The 22,800-nt window shown below is 49.8% G+C and overlaps 1 protein-coding gene across 3 annotated transcripts in view; it reads left to right on the plus strand.

Annotated features, from left to right (window-relative positions):
- Window positions 1-22,386, plus strand: part of CACNA1S (calcium voltage-gated channel subunit alpha1 S) — a 65,781-nt gene extending 43,395 nt beyond the window's left edge. For 2 of the 3 annotated variants that reach the window (XM_075613971.1, XM_075613972.1), the window contains exons 17-43: window positions 2,915-2,984; window positions 3,247-3,379; window positions 3,652-3,781; window positions 4,350-4,409; window positions 4,945-5,051; window positions 5,379-5,466; window positions 5,591-5,698; window positions 5,977-6,029; window positions 6,348-6,494; window positions 7,239-7,440; window positions 7,958-8,116; window positions 9,033-9,143; window positions 9,453-9,536; window positions 10,225-10,284; window positions 11,672-11,791; window positions 11,880-11,945; window positions 12,245-12,336; window positions 12,451-12,610; window positions 13,151-13,278; window positions 13,499-13,595; window positions 14,036-14,138; window positions 16,661-16,762; window positions 16,933-17,057; window positions 19,088-19,216; window positions 19,581-19,780; window positions 21,412-21,499; window positions 22,138-22,386. In XM_075613971.1, coding sequence (XP_075470086.1) covers window positions 2,915-2,984; window positions 3,247-3,379; window positions 3,652-3,781; window positions 4,350-4,409; window positions 4,945-5,051; window positions 5,379-5,466; window positions 5,591-5,698; window positions 5,977-6,029; window positions 6,348-6,494; window positions 7,239-7,440; window positions 7,958-8,116; window positions 9,033-9,143; window positions 9,453-9,536; window positions 10,225-10,284; window positions 11,672-11,791; window positions 11,880-11,945; window positions 12,245-12,336; window positions 12,451-12,610; window positions 13,151-13,278; window positions 13,499-13,595; window positions 14,036-14,138; window positions 16,661-16,762; window positions 16,933-17,057; window positions 19,088-19,216; window positions 19,581-19,780; window positions 21,412-21,499; window positions 22,138-22,206 — 2,991 coding nt within the window. In that variant the 3' untranslated portion in view covers window positions 22,207-22,386. The remainder of the gene's footprint in view (window positions 1-2,914; window positions 2,985-3,246; window positions 3,380-3,651; window positions 3,782-4,349; window positions 4,410-4,944; window positions 5,052-5,378; window positions 5,467-5,590; window positions 5,699-5,976; window positions 6,030-6,347; window positions 6,495-7,238; window positions 7,441-7,957; window positions 8,117-9,032; window positions 9,144-9,452; window positions 9,537-10,224; window positions 10,285-11,671; window positions 11,792-11,879; window positions 11,946-12,244; window positions 12,337-12,450; window positions 12,611-13,150; window positions 13,279-13,498; window positions 13,596-14,035; window positions 14,139-16,660; window positions 16,763-16,932; window positions 17,058-19,087; window positions 19,217-19,580; window positions 19,781-21,411; window positions 21,500-22,137) is intronic. The other variant, XM_075613973.1, reaches the window with a different exon arrangement.
- Window positions 22,387-22,800: the final 414 nt, after the last annotated feature.

Consider the following 22,800-nt stretch of genomic DNA (forward strand, 5'->3'; position numbering starts at 1 on the left):
AAACCTATGTTAAAAAAATTATGAATTAAAAAAAAACGCATAAATTGCTTCTTTAAGAAACACCCTACGATCAATGTCAAACCAACAATAAGGAGACACGTGATACAGAGCTCAGGACAAGGAACCACCAAACCCTAAAATATTACAAACACACCCTTAGAGAGAAAAAACACAACGACACTGTCAAAAAACATGAAAGAATTGAAGAAGCATGCGATGACAAAATAACAGACATTTGGCTTGAAAATGGCAGCATTTGGAAGAACTACTTTGAGAACCTTAGCCATGAAATCTGAGAAGAATCCCTGACACAAAAACAAAAGAACAACCTTTACCAAACTAACAACACTAGAGGACACCATGAAAGATAACCAAATCCCCCTGGACACGCCAATCACAATTAGGGAAATAACCGAAAACGTACACAAATAAAAACCAAGAAAGCCAGTGGTCCGGATGGAATGTTACAGTAAGCCCTGGTCACCCTGGTCCTGACAGCTGGTGACATCCCTGAACTGTGCAACCAAGGACTCATAACCCCCATTTACAAGAGCATAGACAGGCTGGACCCATTTAATTATAGAGGCATCTGTGTCAGCGGCATAGTGGGGAAACTGTCCAACAGTCTCCTGAATGTCTGAAATCCAAAAAGTGGCAAACAGCACCACCGTATGTTACAATAAATAATGCGGAAGAATGCGAAGGGAACAAACCGGGATCCCTTTAAACCCACAAAAAACTAGGGTATACAAAAAAATATAGTTCCCCACACTCACTATATCAATAAATCATCAAAATAGAACAAGTCTAAGACCAAAAAGGTTTACTTGAGATCATGTGTCAAAAAAGACAACCATTTGAAACATTGTATTGTATGTCTTTATTTATGTAGCGCCAAAAGTGTACTCAGCGCTTCACGAAGAATACAGCACAGGGAATTATAATAATGCATTAAGCACAGCAAAATCGGACAATAGGAAAGGGGCCTGTCTATTCAGCTCATACCAGGTAGTTGTTAATTAAAGATCAATAGCAGATGGGCTTAAAATTGATAGAAGGGTTCCAATCAAACATACCAGGCGTAAGCACAGAAAGGAGTGAACGGACGGGTATTCCTACATCCATAATAATCCTATAAAAGAGTCAAAGATTTCCTGCTACGTAGACACATTACTGTACAGCAAAATACAGAAGGCGTGTAGACAAACTGTAAAAAAGAGTCATAACGATTAATTATTTATAGAGATAAGCTATTACAAAGTAGAAAACAATATACTCATCCGTCTGTATAATGTCCATGCGGGAGCATAGTTAGTTATAATGACGCTAGAGTCATAAAATGCAAAACTATCATAATACTAACAAAAAAATAGAAGCACTATCAAAATCGAGATCAAAATACGTGGGACAACTTTGGGGTAAAATAACACTTGTTCTGGCCCGTTCCCACGCTGGCTAAACGTGGTACTTCCCTCAAGTGCTCTCATAGTCAAAACAGTGAATCGTCACAATACTGTAGAGCTGAGTACATCTAAGGTGCACTCGGAGTTGGAGTTCCTGCTAGTTTGGGTTCCGCTTCCCAACTCCTTCCTATGGTTACACTTGTACAGTATGGTTCAAATGGCTGTCTTTATTGACATACTGTACAGTATATGATCTCAAGCAAACTTTTTTTGTCTTAGACTTGTTCTATTTTAATTATTTATTGATGTAGTGAGTGTGGGGAACTATATATTTTGTATATACTAGCATCCTGCATGCAGAATCGGCACCTGAGTACATGGAGTAGGATGTAATTCTATAAGAGGTATATTTATAAAATAAGAGCACTCCAAAACCACCAACAAATGAGGGTCAAAAATAATGTCTCAAACTGGGAGGATGGCCCAACCCCCTAACACTACACAAAATATCAATCCCCAAAATAAGGTTTGACAAAAACACCGCGTACTCAAAAATGATAAATATAGAAAAATATATTCACAACACAAACAATAAGAAATCTACATATAAAATATACAAGATACAGACCAATGATAGCAGACCCCCTCCCGGGACTGAATTCAATTTTGGGGGCAACCTCTTCGGCAGACGCAGCCTGACCCCACACTACACAGAATAGGAATGGGACAATTCACCATGGCCGTTTCACCACTGGGTTTTACGGAGCCTTTTACAGTTTAGGTTTTTTTGGGTTAGGGTTTAAGGTTAGGAATATAAGGGTATGGGGTTAGCGATTAGGGTTTTTAGGATTAGGTAGGGGATAAGGTTAGGATTAGGGTTTAAGGGGTTTAAGTTAAGGTTAGGGGTTAGATTCCTAGGTTGCAGTTCTCGGTACTTCCTAAAATTGCCCTGAATCCCCCAGACTCCCTGGGTCATCGGCGGCAGTGAACAGTCCTGTCGGCCAAATGGTGGCAGTTAACTGTCCTAGACCCATCCTAGGAGATGGTGAGACCACTGCAGAACTCGGCCATTATATCTGTCACTGGCAGGGTGGCGCCCCCTGAACCCCACATCCCGATGTTTAACTGTTGCCCATGTACCTCGTAAATACTGAAGCTATATACATGCCCTTACAGCACTGGAATCCATACTGTCATGTCAATAAAGAGAAGTGTATTTGAGAGAAAGAAAGAGCAATTGAGAGGGAGGGAAATAAAGAAAGGGAGAGAGACAGAGGGGTAGAGAGAGAGAGAGAGAGAGAGAGAGAGAGAGAGAGAGAGAGAGAGAGAGAGAGAGAGAGGGAAGGGACACATATAAGCTTTATCTAATGGGATGTGACGGCCATCTTTTTTCACCCTTTTATGTCTGTGGGTATTGTTAATTCTCTGGTGCAGGCTGTGTTTATAATTCACACTCTTTCTCTTCCTGATTCTTTCTATTCTTTTACCCTTCTCTCTTTCTCTATCTCTAGTTGAAGATAGATGAGTTTGAGTCTAATGTGAATGAGATTAAGGATCCATACCCCTCTGCAGACTTCCCTGGTGAGAAGCTCAGTGTCGTCCCTTCCTCCCTCTCTCTCAGTCCCACCTCCCTCCCTTCTCCCTCTCCCTTCACCTCACTCTTGTCTTTCCATCACACAAAATCTCTGGCTTTTGTTGACCTTTTCTCTTCCTCCCTCTTTCTTTTCCTTCTCTCCTTTTCATGTATGCTATCCCTCGCTCTGTGTCCCTTTCTGTCCCTCCTTATCTCTCATTCATCCTCCCTCTCTCTTTCTTTCTTCCCCTCTCACTCTTCCTCTCTCAGGTGATGATGAGGAGGAGGAGCCTGATATCCCACTTAGTCCTCGCCCGCGACCCCTGGCAGAGCTGCAACTCAAGGAGAAGGCGGTGCCGATGCCCGAGGCCAGCTCCTTTTTCATCTTCAGCCCCACGAACAAGTGAGAGAGAAATCCTATCACTCTTATCCCATTAGACCCTGTTATCCCATCAGAGGGAGGTGTCACTGACCCTATTAACTTATGAGGATCCCCTACGTGAGATGCCTTCTTATCCCATCAGAAGGAGGTGTCAAAGACCATATTAACTTTTAGGAAGCCTGTGTGTGAGATGCTGTATTATCCCATCAGAGTAAGGAGCTACTGACCACTCTTACTTCTTCTCGCTCCCACCCTGCCCTTCTTTCTCTTTTTCCGCTGTTCCTGTGATGTAGGATCAGAGTGCTGTGTCACCGGATCGTTAATGCCACCACTTTTACCAACTTCATCCTGCTCTTCATTCTCCTGAGCAGCATCTCGCTGGCTGCTGAGGATCCCATCCGACCGGACTCATTCCGCAACCAGGTGACACAGTGCGCAGGGGGTACAGAAGAGAACGTGTATGGTGCAACAGGAGGAGTTATATATAGCATTTATGGGGAGCGGTTCTATGGAGAAATAGGAGGAGTTATAGGGAGCAAAAATAGGAAGCAATAGAGGCAATGATAGGGAACGATTATATGGCGCGGTAAGAAGAGTTATTTGGGGCAATAAGAGCAGTTATAGAGAGGTTATATGTAGCAATAGGAGGAGTTATAGGAAGTGGTTATATGGAGCAATATAAGGAGTTATAGGGAGTGGTTATATGGGGCAATATAAGAAGTTACAGGGAGTGGTTATATGGAGCAATAAGAGCAGTTATAGGCAGAGGTTATATGGGGTAATAGGAGGAGTTATAAGGCGGAGGCGTTATAAGGAGCGGTTATATGGAGCAATAGGGGGAGTTAGAGGAACCAAAAATAGGAAGCAATAGAGGCAATGATAAGGACCGATTATATGAAGCAGTAAGAAGAGTTATATGGAGCATTTGTATGGGGCAATGTGAGGAGTTATATGGTGAGGATTTGCTATAATGTGTATATTTTCTTTTCAGATTCTTTCTCACTTTGACGTCGTTTTTACAGTTATTTTTACCACTGAAATCGTTCTGAAGGTGAGAAATGTGACACAGACACACAACCTCATATTCACATGTATTACACATGTATGGATGTATGTATGTCTTTATGTATTCACATGTATTACAGTATACTGTATGGATGTATGTATGTCTTTATGTATTCACATGTATTACAGTATACTGTATGGATGTATGTATGCCTTTATGTATTCACATGTATTACAGTATACTGTATGTATGTATGCCTTTATGTATTCAGCGCCAGTAATGTACATAGCGCTTCAACTCTCTTTAACCACCTGCTCTCACTATCTCTTTCCCTTTCCTCCCTCTCTCTCTCCCCCTCTCTATCTCTCTCCTTCTCTCCCCCACTTCCATGTCCCTCTCTTTCTCTCTCCTTCACTTTCTCTTTCCGTCTCTTGCTCTCTCTCAATTTATCCATCTCCCCTCCCCCGCCATCTCTCTTTCTCCATCTCTCCCTTTCTCCATCTCTCCCTTTCTCCATCTCTCCCTTTCTCCATCTCTCCCTTTCTCCATCTCTCCCTTTCTCCATCTCTCCCTTTCTTAGATGACCACTTATGGTGCATTCCTTCACACAGGCTCCTTCTGCAGGAATTACTTTAACATTCTCGATCTCCTGGTGGTTAGCGTATCTCTCATCTCCTTTGGCATCCAGTGAGCTGATTGTCCCCGTGTCACTGTTGGTCTGTTTTTCAATGGGTTTCAGGGGTTTCTCTATTATTTCTAACCTTCTCTCTTTCTCTTTGGTTTTTATTCCTCCCCTCATTTTCTCTCCCCCCTATCTCTTTTTTTCCTTCCTTCTCTCTCGCTTTCTTTCTCTCCCTCCTTCCCTCACTCTTTACGCCCTCTCTCTCTCTGTCTTGCTTCCTCCTTCCCACTTTCTTCATCCCCTATCTCCCTCCTACTTTCTCCCCTCCTCTCTTTCTATCCCTCCCACTCTCTCTCCCCCTCTGTCTCTTTGTCTCCCCATCTCTCTCTTAGATCTAGCGCGATCTCTGTGGTGAAGATTCTCAGAGTTCTCAGAGTTTTGCGGCCTCTCAGAGCCATAAACCGTGCAAAGGGTCTGAAGGTGAGGCATGTGGGCAGCACCAGTGCCAGAACTCTCCTCAAGCCTCCTCCCCTATCACCCACTGCCCTCCACCTCTATCTATTCATCTTTTACCACGTGTCTCACTCTCCCTCTCTCTCCACAGCATGTTGTTCAATGCGTTTTCGTAGCAATAAAAACCATTGGTAACATTGTTTTGGTCACCACACTCCTGCAGTTCATGTTCTCCTGTATCGGGGTGCAGCTGTTCAAGGTGAGAGATCAAAGGGGAGATACAGGGCATTGTATGGGCACAGGGCACACAGAGTAGTCAGTGTTTGAGCACACAGGGCAGTATATGGACACAGGGTAGTGTGTTGGCAGTGTATCGGCACACATGGCAGTGTATGAGCATTGTATGAGCACATGGGCAATGTATGACGACAGAGGGCAGTTGATGGGCATTGTATTGGAACACAGGGCAATGTATGGTCAGTATATGGGCACACAGAAACAGTATGCCAATGGCTGACGTTCTGTGTCTGATTTAAGGGCAAGTTCTACAGCTGCTCTGACACCACCAAGATGACAGAGGTTGAATGCAGGTATGTGCAGTGTCACCACTCAGTGTCGCAGTGTTCCCTGTCACACCTCTCCTCCCTTCCTCACACTCTTCACCTCTTTCTCTGTCTGTCATTGTCTTTCTTGCAGTTTTATCCCCATCCTTCTCTCTCCCATCTCTCTCTCTGCTGTATCTCCCTCTCTGTCTCTCCCTCCCCCCCTTCCTCTCTCCTCCCTCCCTGTCTACCTCTCTTCTGACCCCATCTCTCTCTTCTTCCCTTCTCTCTTTCCTCTCTTGCTCTCTCTTCCTCTCCTCCCTCTCAAACTCTCTCCCTCTCATCCTCTCTCTCCCTCTGTTTCAGGGGTCAATATATAGTGGCTAAGGACGGGGACCTGTCCCAGTTGCAGCTGCAGGAGAGAGTCTGGAGTCACAGTCAATTCCACTTCGATAATGTCCTCTCTGGAATGATGTCTCTTTTCACCATCTCCACCTTCGAGGGCTGGCCCCAGTGCGTCATTATGATGGAGTGTTATAATGAGAGGGAGTTACAACAGGGGGTGGGGGTGATAACGCAACATATACCCTTTTAGCATATGCCTGCTATTTTACACTTCTTTTAAAGAAAAGCCAGAGCCACTCACTTTTTAACCACCAGAACTTGTTTGTGTACTTAGTATGTATGATGAGACCCAACAGTCCAAACAGCTGCCTGTGAGTAGATTTGCTAGCCATGTGCTTCTTTGACCTTTGCTTTAACCTTATGGGCGCCCCTTGACTTAGCTACCATGACATGAGTTCTGGCACTCTTGGGCCCCCATGACCAAGTAGCGACATCATTGGCTTTTTGATCATTTTCAAGGAGAGATTGTGTTCTGCACTCCGGCGCGCTAAATGCGATCTGACTGGACGAGGTCACCAGTGACGTCACCATCGTACGATCGCTCCCATGATCGCAATGTGCCGAAAAGGGTTGTGGCACTCTGGTGACACAGCCCCTCTGGCAATCAAAGGGTTAAAGCAAGATGTGTTATGCAGCAGGCCTAAGCTTAACGGGATCCACTTTAAAAGTGGATAGAAATACAAAAGTGACACCCATTACCCAGAATCCCTGGCTGCAGAGGAAAGCACTGTACAGTATGTGATTATGTAAGGTAGGGTAGGGTAAGTAAGTAAGATAGGCTAGGGGACTTGTCTGAGACATGTGAAAGTATCATTGTATACTGTGTATATGACTGTGTATATATACTTCCAGGTTGCTGTACAGGGCCATAGACTCTCATACAGAGGATATGGGGCCTATCTATAATTACCGCATAGAGATCGCTATCTTCTTCATCGTGTACATCATCCTCATTGCTTTCTTCATGATGAATATTTTCGTTGGCTTCGTCATCGTCACCTTCCAGGAGCAGGGGGAGCAGGAGTACAAGAACTGTGAGCTGAACAAGAACCAGGTGGGGGCCTGCCCAGGGGGGAGCAGACACAGAAAGAGATACTACGTATCATTATACAGGGCAGCGTATTCATTATCAGTGAATAGAGATACTCAGCATCATTATACAGCACAGCATGTTCATACTGTATTTGGTATATAGATACTGTACTCATCATCATTATACAGAGCAGCGTGTTCATTATCAGTGTATAGAGCTACTCGGCATCATTATACAGAGCAGCGTGTTCATTATCAGTGTATAGAGCTACTCAGCATCATTATACAGCACAGCATGTTCATACTGTATTTGGTATATAGATACTGTACTCATCATCATTATACAGAGCAGCGTGTTCATTATCAGTGTATAAAGCTACTCCGCATCATTATACAGAGCAGCGTGTTCATTATCAGTGTATAAATACTCTTCATATTTATACAATGCGACGTGTTCATTACGAGTGCATAGATACTCTTCATCAATATACTGTATGTGCAATCTAACTCTGCTCTCTCTCTATTCCCCCCCCCCCCAGCGTCAGTGTGTGCAGTATGCTCTGAAGGCCCGCCCCCTGCGTCGGTACATCCCCAAGAACCCGCACCAGTATAAGGTGTGGTACCTTGTTACCTCCTCATACTTTGAGTACCTGATGTTCGCACTCATCATGTTGAACACTGTCAGCCTTGGAATGCAGGTACCATGGGGGTTGTCTGGGGGAGGGGGGTGTTCCCTGGCAGTGCCAGTCAATGATTGGAGAGGGCACCGTCATACAACGTGATCCTAATACATTTACATCCCCTATATAAAATCCTATCTAAATTCTAAACCCTTATTTATCAAGCTATACGGGATTAAGGAGGCAGTAACAGTGGGACCTGTATTAACCTGGGAGGTACCTGGCACTACCTGTCAATGATCAGGGGGCGCACCATCATACAGGCTGTTCCTAATAACATTCACAGTTCCTATATACTGTATTGAAATCCTATAGACAAGCCATTTAACCGATCTGTATGGGATTAGGGAGGCTGGAACAGAGGTTGATATATTAACTGAGCGGGGCAGATCGAGCACAATCCAATAGCCTGTACCTAATAACATTCACAGCCTCTGTATATAACAATCCTTTGTCGTAACCCTATGTAGCAACCTATACTAGGGATGTGCTAATGGGGGGTGCTGTATTAGCGGTGGGGGGGGGGGGTTTCCCTGGCCCTGCCAGTTAATGAGCAGAGAGAGAATCCTATAGAAACCCCTATTTTACATATATGGAATTTGTAGAGAAGCACTTAGCCAAGTAACACCTTGATTACATTTCATAATATGCATACATACTGTACATAATTAGAACCCCATTTTGTACAGTTCCTGTAAGGCCCTACACAGAACTCCATTCACCAACCTGTAGGAGGTTTGCATTACAGGGAGAGTGCTCAGTTCTGAAACCCCATCTACTACTGCTAATGGTGTAACGAAACTCATTTTTTGTAGGATCCCCAGAAGGCCCTCTAAAAAAACAATTCAGCAGCCTAGCTATATGTAGGATCTCTAATGAGTGAAAGCTCCCAGACCAGTTCATGTCTGTGACCTTGTATGCCTCGATTTCCCAGCACTACAGGCAGACTGCGGAGTTCAGTCACATCTCTGACATCCTAAATGTGGCTTTTACTGGGATCTTTACCGTGGAGATGGTTCTAAAACTGGTGGCCTTCAAAGCCAAGGTGAGTATGACCCTATAAAAACCCCATTGTATAATTGGAAGATGTGATGGAAGTTCCATCATATAAACTGAGATACCGACCCTAGAACACTCCTGTAGTATAAATGCCATTTATGGTGGAGGCTCATTCCTATAAACGGAGGCACTGAACGTATAAACGTCCTATTGTATAAATGGAAGACACGATGGAGGCTCCGTCCTATCAATTGAGACTGAGACTTTATAAAAGTCTTGTGGAATATAGAATGAAGGCACCGAGATGTACTATCTGTAGGGTTTCCTCACCCGCTGTCTCTCGCTCCGTTTTTAGGGTTACTTTGGTGACCCGTGGAACGTCTTTGATTTCCTGATCGTTGTTGGCAGTATCGTTGATGTCATCCTGAGCGAGATAGATGTAAGTTACACCCCTTCCCCCCAGGAAGAGGGTCAGTGACACCTCCCTTTGATGTGTTAAAGAGGCATCTCGTGCAGGGATTCCTATAACTTCATCGGGTCAGTGTCACCTTCTTCTAAAGAGATATAAGGGTGTCTCATTCAGGGATTCCCATAAGTTAATAGGGTCAGTGACACCTCCCTCTGATGGGATGAGGGTGTCTCCCACAGGTCAGGGACATTTCACTCTGATATTGGAAAGGGATTTCTGTAGGGCTTTATTAGCCGTGTTATAGGGTTTTTAAGGCCCGCCCTGTGAGTTCTGAGCCTACCGAACTGACTCTTCTGCTTACTGCGCATGCTCCAATGCCAGGGACCCGCAAGGAGTGGGAGAACAGTCGGGAGATTTAAATATGGCCGTTCACTCTTCTTATGACCCCCTCTCCCTGCGTCTCTCTCGCTGGCTCTGGCCCTGTACCTCTGTTTCTATCTCTTTCTCTCTTATTCTCTTACTTTTGTTTCTACTTCCTTCTCCCTCTCCTCTTTTCCACCGTCTTTCTCCCTCCCTGACTCTTTCTCTCTCTCCCTTCCCTGTATCTCTCCCTCCTCTTTCCACCCCCCTCTCTTTCTCTCACTATCTCTCTCCCTCCCCTTTTCTCTCCTTTCCCCTCTTTTTCTCTGTTAAGCTGTGCTGTGTTTTTTATTTACAGACTGTCCTTGCTCCCAGCGGTGGGCTGTTCTGTCTCAGTGGTGGCTGCACACCCAGCCTTGTAAATATCAGCTGCATGTGCTTGCTGTGCACACTGTCTGTTAGTCTCTGTCACTGTCTGTCACTCCCTTTCTATGCCACATGGGCTGAGCATGTGGGCACCTCCTCTGCCTGCCCATTTAGTGCCAGCAATGTGTTAGGGGTTCTGGGACTGGAGGGGTTAAGTGAGAACCCCCAACTTACAGTGCTGCATGTCTCCTGTCACTGTCTCTTTTCTGTGTCACTGTCCCCTTCCTGCTGTAGGATGTGGGGTTAACTCTGTCCGTGCCAGATGAATCTGCAGCGCATTGCTAAGCTTTACATTAACATCCTCAGTGCCCCTCGGTACTGAGCTGTATGGGATGGGACCGTGGGGGATGGGAGGCGGTATATTGTCTCCTCCGTGGCTTGTCAGAAGAGCTGACAATCTGCTAGGTAGTGTGAGGTAATTATCCTTGTTTTTAGCACTTTTTTAGGACCCTTCATCTGGACTAATTAGTACTGTATTTAATAATGCCATGTCATATATATCATATCTCATGTCATATATGTCATATCATATATATCATGTCATATATATCATATCTCATGTCGCTTATCATATATGTCATATACTGTACATCATATGATGTATATCAATTACTAGTATCATGTATATTATTTTCCTCATTTGTGTAACTTTTCATGTTTCATGTTTTACCTGTGCCAGTCCTAGAAATGTGTATCCCCTGTTCGAGCCCTAAAAGTGCCAGGCTCTGTATCACCCTGTGCCAGCCCCAGAGATGGCTGACTTTCTGTCCTCAGTGCCAGCCCTAGAGGTGCCAGGCTCTGTATCCGTGTCCAGCCCTAGAGGTGCCAGGCTCTGTATCCCTGTCCAGCCCTAGAGGTGCCAGGCTCTGTATCCCTGTCCAGCCCTAGAGTTGCCAGGCTCTGTATCCCTGTCCAGCCCCAGAGGTGCCAGGCTCTATATCACCTGTGCCAGCCCTAGAAGTGCCAGGCTCTGTATCCCCGTGCCAGCCCTAGAGGTGCCACGCTCTGTATCCCTATGCTAGGCACTCTATTTCACCTGTGCCAGCCCCAGAGGTTCCAGGCTCTATATCACCTGTGCCAGCCCTAGAGGTGCCACGCTCTGTATCCCTATGCTAGGCACACTATATCACCTGTGCCAGCCCTAGAGGTGCCAGGCTCTGTATCCCTGTGCCAGCCCTAGAGGTGCCAGGCTCTGTATCACCTTTTGCCAGCCCTAGTGGTGCCATGCCCTATATCACCGGTATTATCCCTAGTGGTGCCAGGCTCTGTATCTCTTGCGCCAGCCCCGGAGATGCCAGGCTATGTATCCCACATGCCAATCCTAGAGATCTGTGCATCACCCCTCTGTATTAACCCACGCATTGCCACCCCATATGCAGGAGACCTCCCGGATCTCCATCACGTTCTTTCGGCTGTTCCGTGTCATGCGCCTGGTGAAGTTACTGAGCCGGGGAGAGGGAGTCAGGACCCTGCTGTGGACCTTCATCAAGTCCTTCCAGGTATTAACCCGTTCACTGCCAGGGAGATACGCAGATCCGGGACACTAAAGCTCTCCCAAAACCCATTAATCCTTTCTTGTCTCCCCAGGCGCTTCCGTACGTTGCGCTGCTGATTGTGATGCTGTTCTTTATCTACGCTGTGATAGGAATGCAGGTCAGTGTGTGAGGGGGAGGCTGACACTGCTGCTGACAGTTTTGTACTTGTGGTGTGTGTGTGTGTGTGTGTATGTGTGTGTGTGAGTGTGTGTGTGTGTGTGTGTGTGTGTGAGTGTGTGTGTGTATGAGTGTGTGAGTGTGTGAGTGTGTGTATGAGTGTGTGTATGAGTGTGTGAGTGTGTGAGTGTGTGAGTGTGTGAGTGTGTGTGTGTGAGTGTGTGTGTGTGTGTGTATGTGTGATGGGGAGGCTGACACTGCCGCTGCTGCCCTCACTGCTTCTGTGCTCTGGCTTTTCAGGTGTTTGGTAAAATTGCAAATGTCGATGGAACTGAAATAAACCGGAACAATAACTTCCAGACGTTCCCTCAGGCTGTGTTGGTGCTGTTCAGGTAACGTATGTGCATTAAAGCACTCAGGATCGGGGTTACCGCAATAAGAGGTTGAAGGGGCGATAAGGCACCCAGGAGTTGGGTTACGGTGGTGTATTAACCCTTGTTGTGCAGGTGTGCGACGGGGGAGGCCTGGCAGGAGATCCTCCTGGCGTGCTCCTTTGGGAAACTGTGTGACCCGGAGTCGGATTTTCAGCCTGGAGAGGAGTACACGTGCGGGTCCAGCTTTGCATACTTCTACTTCATCAGCTTCTACATGCTGTGCGCGTTCCTGGTAAGACTGTATCATAGAAGTGCTCTGCGTTGTATCCCCTGTGCCAGCCCTAAAGGTGCTAGGTTTTGAATCTCTATACCAGACCGAGTGGTGCCAGACTCTGTATCTCTGTGCCAGCCCTAGACCTGGCAGGTTCTGTATCTCTGTACTAGCCGTAGAGGTACCAGGTTGTGTATCTCTGTACTAGCCGTAGAGGTACCAGGTTGTGTATCTCTGTACTAGCCGTAGAGGTACCAGGTTGTGTATCTCTGTAGTAGCCGTAGGGATGCCAGGTTCTGTATCCCTGTACTAGCCCTAGAGGGGCTAAGTTCTGCCTGCCTGTGCCAGCCCTATAGGTGCCAGGCTGCGTATGCCCTGTGTCATATTCTGTATCCCCTGTGCCAGTCCTAGAGATAGCAGGCTTAGTATCCCTGTGCCATTCCTATAGGGGCCAGGCTCTGTATAACTGTGTCTGCTATAGCGGTGCCAGGCTCTGTATCCCCATCCAGTCTTAGAGGTGCCAAACTCTACACCCTGCTGTATTTTTGTTCTCTCCCACAGATCATTAACCTCTTTGTTGCCGTGATCATGGATAACTTTGACTACCTGACCCGTGACTGGTCCATTCTGGGGCCGCATCATCTGGACGAGTTCAAGAGGATCTGGGCAGAGTACGACCCTGAGGCCAAGTACGTGCCAACGGGAGGGCGGGGGGGCACCATCAATATTCAGGCCTGTCATTGATCACACTTGGTATCTGCAGCACAAGCATAGGGGCAAAAAGGCACTATGGGGCTGGGTTACTGCAATAAGCTTACTTGTGGTAATTAGGCACTCAGGAGCTGGGTTACTGCAATAAGACGTTACAAGGGTAATAATAATGGGGTCCATTTGTGTCCCTTCTTGCAGGGGGCGCATCAAACACTTGGATGTTGTTACCCTTCTTCGGAGGATTCAGCCCCCTCTCGGGTTCGGAAAATTTTGCCCCCACCGGATAGCTTGTAAGGTAAGGGGGAGTGATAGGGGAACGAGGGGAGGTATGAAGTGAGAAGTATCGGGGGTGGAGGAGATAGGTGTGGGAGGGATATAATGGAGATGTGAGGGGGAGGTATGGGGGGGGGGAGATGAGAGGTATAATGGCGGAGATGTGAGGGGGAGATAAGATGTATGAGGGGTGGTTGGAACATATGAGGGGGAGTGGGGGAGTATGAAAGGAAGGTATAAAGGGGGAGGTATGAGGGTGAGGTGAGCGTTCACCTGTGTGACAGGTATGAGCAGGTGGGGAGGAGTATGAGGGGGAATGTGAGCAGTATGGGGGGGGGGTATGAAGGGGAAGTATGAGGGGAGCGTGAGAGGTATGAGGGGAGGAATATGAGGGGGGAATGTGAGCGGTATGAGGGGAGATGAGACATTTGCTTTTCCCTGATTCTCCCCCCTCCTCCCCAGAGGTTGGTCAGTATGAACATGCCCCTGAATAGTGACGGCACGGTCACCTTTAATGCCACTTTATTCGCACTTGTCAGGACGGCATTGAAGATTAAGACTGAAGGTAAGAGAGTCACACTCTGCTATTCCTGTGCTGCCCACACACACTCCATCCCTCCCTCTGCTATTCCTGTGCTGCCCACACACACTCCATCCCTCCCTCTGCTATTCCTGCGCTGCCCACACACACTCCATCCCTTCCTCTGCTATTCCTGCGCTGCCCACACACACTCCATCCCTCCCTCTGCTATTCCTGTGCTGCCCACACACACTCCATCCCTCCCTCTGCTATTCCTGCGCTGCCCACACACACTCCATCCCTCCCTCTGCTATTCCTGCGCTGCCCACACACACTCCATCCCTCCCTCTGCTATTCCTGTGCTGCCCACACACACTCCATCCCTCCCTCTGCTATTCCTGTGCTGCCCACACACACTCCATCTCTCCCTCTGCTATTCCTGTGCTGCCCACACACACTCCATCCCTCCCTCTGCTATTCCTGTGCTGCCCACACATACTCCATCCCTCCCTATACTATTCCTGTGCTGCCCACACACACTCCATCCCTCCCTCTGCTATTCCTGTGCTGCCCACACACACTCCATCCCTCCCTCTGCTATTCCTGTGCTGCCCACACACACTCCATCCCTTCCTCTGCTATTCCTGTGCTGCCCACACACACTCCTACCCTCCCTCTGCTATTCCTGTGCTGCCCACACACACTCCTACCCTCCCTCTGCTATTCCTGTGCTGCCCACACACACTCCATCCCTTCCTCTGCTATTCCTGTGCTGCCCACACACTCCTACCCTCCCTCTGCTATTCCTGTGCTGCCCACACACACTCCATCCCTCCCTCTGCTATTCCTGTGCTGCCCACACACACTCCATCCCTCCCTCTGCTATTCCTGTGCTGCCCACACACACTCCATCCCTCCCTCTACTATTCCTGCGCTGCCCACACACACTCCTACCCTCCCTCTGCTATTCCTGCGCTGCCCACACACACTCCATCCCTCCCTCTGCTATTCCCGCGCTGCCCACACACACTCCATCCCCCCCTCTGCTATTCCTGTGCTGCCCACACACACTCCATCCCTCCCTCTGCTATTCCTGTGCTGCCCACACACACTCCATCCCTGCCTCTGCTATTCCTGTGCTGCCCACACACTCCTACCCTCCCTCTCGTATTCCTGTGCTGCCCACACACACTCCATCCCTCCCTCTGCTATTCCTGTGCTGCCCACACACACTCCATCCCTCCCTCTGCTATTCCTGTGCTGCCCACACACACTCCTACCCTCCCTCTGCTATTCCTGTGCTGCCCACACACACTCCATCCCTCCCTCTGCTATTCCTGTGCTTCCCACACACACTCCATCCCTTCCTCTGCTATTCCTGTGCTGCCCACACACACTCCATCCCTCCCTCTGCTATTCCTGTGCTGCCCACACACACTCCATCCCTCCCTCTGCTATTCCTGTGCTGCCCACACACACTCCATCCCTCCCTCTGCTATTCCTGTGCTGCCCACACACTCCTACCCTCCCTCTGCTATTCCTGTGCTGCCCACACACACTCCATCCCTCTCTCTGCTATTCCTGTGCTGCTCACACACACTCCATCCCTCCCTCTGCTATTCCTGCGCTGCCCACCCACACTCCATCCCCCCCTCTGCTATTCCCACGCTGCCCACACACTCCATCCCTCCCTCTGCTATTCCTGTGCTTCCCACACACACTCCTACCCTCCCTCTGCTATTCCTGCGCTGCCCACACACACTCCATCCCTCCCTCTAATATTCCTGTGCTGCCCACACACACTCCTACCCTTCCTCTGCTATTCCTATGCTGCCCACACACTCCATCCCTCTCTCTGCTATTCCCGCGCTGCCCACACACACTCCTACCCTTCCTCTGCTATTCCCGCGCTGCCCACACACACTCCTCCCCTGCCTCTGCTATTCCTGCGCTGCCCACACACACTCCTACCCTCCCTTTGCTATTCCCGCGCTGCCCACACACACTCCATCCCTCCCTCTGCTATTCCTGTGCTGCCCACACACACTCCATCCCTGCCTCTGCTATTCCTGTGCTGCCCACACACACTCCTACCCTTCCTCTGCTATTCCTGTGCTGCCCACACACTCCATCCCTCTCTCTGCTATTCCCGCGCTGCCCACACACACTCCTACCCTTCCTTTGCTATTCCCGCGCTGCCCACACACACTCCTACCCTCCCTCTGCTATTCCTGCGCTGCCCACACACACTCCTACCCTCCCTCTGCTATTCCCGAGCTGCCCACACACACTCCATCCCTCCCTCTGCTATTCCTGTGCTGCCCACACACACTCCATCCCTCCCTTTGCTATTCCTGTGCTGCCCACACACTCCATCCCTCCCAATGCTATTCCCGCGCTGACCCCACCCTCTACTATTTCTGCCACACTCCCTTACTCTGCTGTTCCTTCGCACACTCCCTTTCTCTGCTGTTCCTGCGCACACACCCTTACTCTACTGCTCCTGCGCACACACCCTCACTCTGTTGTTCCTGCGCACCCTCCCTTACTCTGCTGTTCCTGCGCAGGTAACTTTGAGCAGAGTAATGAGGAGCTTCGCATGATCATTAAGAAGATCTGGAAGAGAACTAGCATGAAACTGCTGGACCAGGTGATCCCACCAATTGGAGGCGAGTATAGCATTGAGGTCACTGGTCACTGCAGACGCGCAATACATAGAACTCCTCTCATAATACTCCTCTCTCTCCCTCTCATCTCCCTCCACCCTCTTATTCTCCCTCTCCCCCTTGGCCCTCTCTCTCTCTCCCCATTTTCTTCCTCTCTCTTCCCCTACCCACAGATGACGAGGTCACCGTTGGAAAGTTTTATGCCATTTTCCTGATTCAGGAGCATTTCCGCAAGTTCAAGAAGCGTCAAGAGGAGTATTATGGGTACCGACCCAAGAGGAATAATGTGGAGATCCAGGTACTCAATACTCCTTCGCCAAAACTGCTCCCTCCCATCCATCGTTGCTCACTCCTATCCATTTATGCTGCCCCCAACCATCCCCATCCCAAATCCGTCACCGCCCACCCATCCATCATTGTTCACCCTCCTTCATTTCTGCTCCCCCTATCCATCACAGTACCTCCCAAGTTTTACCCCTCCCACTTTCATCACTGTCCGCCCCCTCCATTTCCGATCCCCCTCACACATCTGCATCCCTCCCAACCATCACTGTCCACCCTAACCATCACAACCCAGCCATGATTGCCCGTTCCAACAATCACTGCTCGTCCCAACCATCACTGCCCGTCCCAACCATCACTGCCCGTCCCAACCATCACTGCCCGTCCCAACCATCACTGCCCGTCCCAACCATCACTGCCCGTCCCAACCATCACTGCCCGTCCCAACCATCACTGCCCGTCCCAACCATCACTGCCCGTCCCAACCATCACTGCCCGTCCTAACCATCACTGCCCGTCCAACCATCACTGCCCGTCCCAACCATCACTGCCCGTCCCAGCCATCACTGCCCGTCCCAACCATCACTGCCCGTCCTAACCATCACTGCCCGTCCAACCATCACTGCCCGTCCTAACCATCACTGCCCGTCCAACCATCACTGCCCGTCCCAACCATCACTGCCCGTCCCAACCATCACTGCCCGTCCCAACCATCACTGCCCGTCCCAACCATCACTGCCCATCCCAACCATCACTGCCCGTCCTAACCATCACTGCCCGTCCCAACCATCACTGCCCGTCCTAACCATCACTGCCCGTCCCAGCCATCACTGCCCGTCCCAACCATCACTGCCCGTCCTAACCATCACTGCCCGTCCAACCATCACTGCCCGTCCTAACCATCACTGCCCGTCCAACCATCACTGCCCGTCCCAACCATCACTGCCCGTCCCAACCATCACTGCCCGTCCCAACCATCACTGCCCGTCCTAACCATCACTGCCCGTCCCAACCATCACTGCCCGTCCTAACCATCACTGCCCGTCCAACCATCACTGCCCGTCCTAACCATCACTGCCCGTCCCAACCATCACTGCCCGTCCCAACCATCACTGCCCGTCCTAACCATCACTGCCCGTCCCAACCATCACTGCCCGTCCTAACCATCACTGCCCGTCCAACCATCACTGCCCGTCTTAACCATCACTGCCCGTCCAACCATCACTGCCCGTCCCAACCATCACTGCCTGTCCTAACCATCACTGCCCGTCCCAACCATCACTGCCCGTCCCAACCATCACTGCCCGTCCTAACCATCACTGCCCGTCCTAACCATCACTGCCCGTCCCAACCATCACTGCCCGTCCCAACCATCACTGCCCGTCCCAACCATCACTGCCCGTCCTAACCATCACTGCCCGTCCTAACCATCACTGCCCGTCCTAACCATCACTGCCCGTCCCAACCATCACTGCCCGTCCCAACCATCACTGCCCGTCCCAACCATCACTGCCCGTCCCAACCATCACTGCCCGTCCCAACCATCACTGCCCGTCCCAACCATCACTGCCCGTCCAACCATCACTGCCCGTCCTAACCATCACTGCCCGTCCTAACCATCACTGCCCGTCCCAACCATCACTGCCCGTCCTAACCATCACTGCCCGTCCCAAACATCACTGCCCGTCCCAACCATCACTGCCCGTCCCAACCATCACTGCCCGTCCTAACCATCACTGCCCGTCCCAACCATCACTGCCCGTCCCAACCATCACTGCCCGTCCCAGCCATCACTGCCCGTCCTAACCATCACAACCCAGCCCAGCCATGATTGGCCGTTCCAACAATCACTGCCCCTCTACTACTCACCGCTTCCATCATGGCTCCCCCTCTACTCACCGCTTCCCTCCTCTCCCCCTCCATCACTGCCTCACCCGTCCCTCAACAACTGACCAGAGACGGGTAACCAGGAGTAATTAAGATGCTCAGTACTCCCGCCTGCACTTCCCTCCCTGTCCTCTGTATACCCTGACTCTGCTATTCCAGGCCGGGCTGCGTAGTGTGGAGGAGGAAGCAGCTCCGGAGCTGCATCGCGCTATCTCCGGGGACCTGACAGCCGAGGAGGAGCTGGAGAGAGCGATGGTAGAAGCGGCCATAGAGGAGGGGATATATCGGGTAAGAAATAGCAGAGGGAGCGCAGCACTACAATACAGGAATGGAAGGGGGAGCACGGCACAACACAGAAATAGCAGAGACAGGGCGGCGCAATAACATAGGAATAGTAGGGGAAGTGCAATACTACACCACAGACACAGCAGAAGGAGCGCAGTGATAGAGGAGGGGCTATACTGGGTGAGATATAGCAGAGTGAGCATGACTATGTACCACTATGATAAGAGGAATATCAGTGAAAGAACAGCACACTACACCATTATACTGCGAGTAATATAAGAAAGGAATAGCAGCAGAAGAGCAGCACATGCACTGCAGAGCACTGACACCCCCTCCCCCTCTCTTTCCCTACTGTGCGGCACCACAGAGGACAGGTGGCCTGTTTGGTCAGGAGGACAGCTTCCCCCTGGAGCGCGGGACCCCCCTACACACTCAGATCACCAGTCAGCGGCCTCTGCGCTTCTCAGAGGCCGGGAGTGAGGACCCCGAGTCCCCCGTCTTCCTGCCGGACCCTGTCTTCTTTCCCCCGCCCAGAAACCACAACGCCAACAACAGCACAGCATTGGGGTTAGTACAGGGTGCTATCCGGGGTTAGTACAGGGTGCTATGCGGGATTAGTACAGGGTACTATGCGGGATTAGTACAGGGTACTATTCGGGATTAGTACAGGGCACTATGCGGGATTAGTACAGGGTACTATGTGTGCAGGTGAGGAGCCAGGGTTAGTACAGGATACTGTGTGTGTGCAGCTGTGGAGCTGGGATTAGTACAGGATACTGTGTGTGTGCAGCTGTGGAGCTGGGATTAGTACAGGGTAATGTGTGTGTGCAGCTGTGGAGCTGGGATTAGTACAGGGTAATGTGTGTGTGCAGGTGAAGAGCTGGGATTAGTACAGGGTAATGTGTGTGTGCAGCTGTGGAGCTGGGGTTAGTACAGGGTAATGTGTGTGTGCAGGTGAAGAGCTGGGATTAGTACAGGGTAATGTGTGTGTGCAGCTGTGGAGCTGGGGTTAGTACAGGGTAATGTGTGTGTTCAGCTGTGGAGCTGGGATTAGTACAGGGTAATGTGTGTGTGCAGCTGTGGAGCTGGGATTAGTACAGGGTAATGTGTGTGTGCAGCTGTGGAGCTGGGATTAGTACAGGGTAATGTGTGTGTGCAGCTGTGGAGCTGGGATTAGTACAGGGTAATGTGTGTGTGCAGGTGAAGAGCTGGGATTAGTACAGGGTAATGTGTGTGTGCAGCTGTGGAGCTGGGGTTAGTACAGGGTAATGTGTGTGTGCAGGTGAAGAGCTGGGATTAGTACAGGGTAATGTGTGTGTGCAGCTGTGGAGCTGGGGTTAGTACAGGGTAATGTGTGTGTTCAGCTGTGGAGCTGGGATTAGTACAGGGTAATGTGTGTGTGCAGCTGTGGAGCTGGGATTAGTACAGGGTAATGTGTGTGTGCAGCTGTGGAGCTGGGATTAGTACAGGGTAATGTGTGTGTGCAGCTGTGGAGCTGGGGTTAGTACAGGGTAATGTGTGTGTGCAGCTGTGGAGCTGGGATTAGTACAGGGTAATGTGTGTGTGCAGCTGTGGAGCTGGGATTAGTACAGGGTAATGTGTGTGTGCAGCTGTGGAGCTGGGGTTAGTACAAGGTAATGTGTGTGTGCAGCTGTGGAGCTGGGGTTAGTACAGGGTAATGTGTGTGTGCAGCTGTGGAGCTGGGATTAGTACAGGGTAATGTGTGTGTGCAGCTGTAGAGCTGGGATTAGTACAGGATACTGTGTGTGTGCAGCTGTGGAGCTGGGATTAGTACAGGATACTGTGTGTGTGCAGCTGTGGAGCTGGGATTAGTACAGGATACTGTGTGTGTGCAGCTGTGGAGCTGGGATTAGTACAGGGTAATGTGTGTGCAACTGTGGAGCTGGGATTAGTACAGGATACTGTGTGTGTGCAGAGGAGGATCTGGGGATAGCACAAGGTGGAGTGTTTGCTGAGGGGAGCTTGGATTGGTACAGGATGCTATGTGTGCAAAGGAGGAGCCGGAGCATGTACAGGATTAGGACAATGTACTTGAGTGATTAGTATGGGATACTGTGTGTGCAGGGAGGTAGCTGGGGTTGGTAAAGTATGCCGTGTGTGCAGAAGGGGAACTTGGGCTAGTACAGGATACAGTGCGTGTATATAAATTGCACAGCTATCTCTTACACTCTCTCTAGGGGACATGACAGACTTACTACTCCAGTCTCTGACATGGCACAGCAGAGAGAAGAGCATGGGTACCCCACTACTACCACCAGCCAGGAGGTGAGAAATGTTGCAAGTATAATAGAGAGTGAAGATGCAGGGACAGCGGCGTGGGTGGGCAGCTAGGAGGGTGGTCAGTACAGGAATAGCTGATAGTGAAGGATGGAGGAGTAGTGACTGCTGTATATGGGGGAAGGGTCAGTTCAGACATAGTTGATGATGGAGGTGCAGCAGTGATAGAGTTGTGTGTGTGGGGTGGTCAATACAAGAACAGCAGAAAGTGCAGTGCAGGTTTGAGGTGGAGCAACAGCGCTGTCTGTGTGTGGGGTCAGTACAGGAATAGCAGAGGGTGCAGGGGGGATGTGCCGCGACACTACTGTGTTAATAATAATAATAACATGTTCTTGTATAGCGCTGCTAGTTTTGCGTAGCGCTTTACAGAGACATTTTGCAGGCACAGGTCCCTGCCCCGTGGAGCTTACAATCTATGTTTTTGGTGCCTGAGGCACAGGGAGATAAAGTGACTTGCCCATGGTCATAAGGAGCTGACACCGGGAATTGAACCAGGTTCCCCTGCTTCAAACTCTCAGTGCCAGTCAGTGTCGTTACTCAGTGAGCCACTCCTTCTCCTGTTAGTGTAGGGGGATAAGTAGAGTAATAGCAAAGTCTGTGCTGACACTACACCCATCTCCCCGCAGGCCCTGATCCGAAATCCAGCGCCCCACACCTTCTACAAGATGGCTGTCAGGGAACCAGAGGAGCCGTGATCATCAAGGGCCTCCTACACACCAAGGCTTCACCATCTTTAACTGACCCTCCACTGCCAGAGGGACTTGCATTACTGATATATTGCATGCCCCACTGGCAGTGAAGTGGTTAAGTGAGCTTTAGGGTTGTGCCCTGACCCTCCATAAAATACCCCGAAATAAAAGACGTTTCTTTTCGCATCCTGTCTCGAGTTCTTGCGGGCAGCCATCTTTGTTGTTTGCAATGTCTTATGGCCTTTGAGGTCGGTGTGGGTGGGCAGAATAAGAGTTAAAGGGCAAGATGGCAGTGAAGAGTGTCCTGGGTAAGAAGTCCCCCTTGTCTCCCTGTCACATATCCTCTTCTTCTTGTCCCCTTAAATATCCCCCTGCTCTCAAGTCCCCCTCGTCTCCCTCTCACATCCCATCCTCTCGTCATATTCCTCCCTCCTCTCTCCCCTATATGCCCCCTCCTCTCTGGCTCATATTTCCCCCACCCCTTATCTGCTCCCCCATCCTCTCTTTAATCAGAAGACATATAGTGCCCCCTCTGTGTCAGGCAGCAGCACAACAGAAATAACACTAACGACAGAAATCTACCATTTACATCTCAATTCA

Source organism: Ascaphus truei, chromosome 9, assembly GCF_040206685.1.
Source record: "Ascaphus truei isolate aAscTru1 chromosome 9, aAscTru1.hap1, whole genome shotgun sequence".
Taxonomy (NCBI): Eukaryota; Metazoa; Chordata; class Amphibia; order Anura; family Ascaphidae; genus Ascaphus; species Ascaphus truei.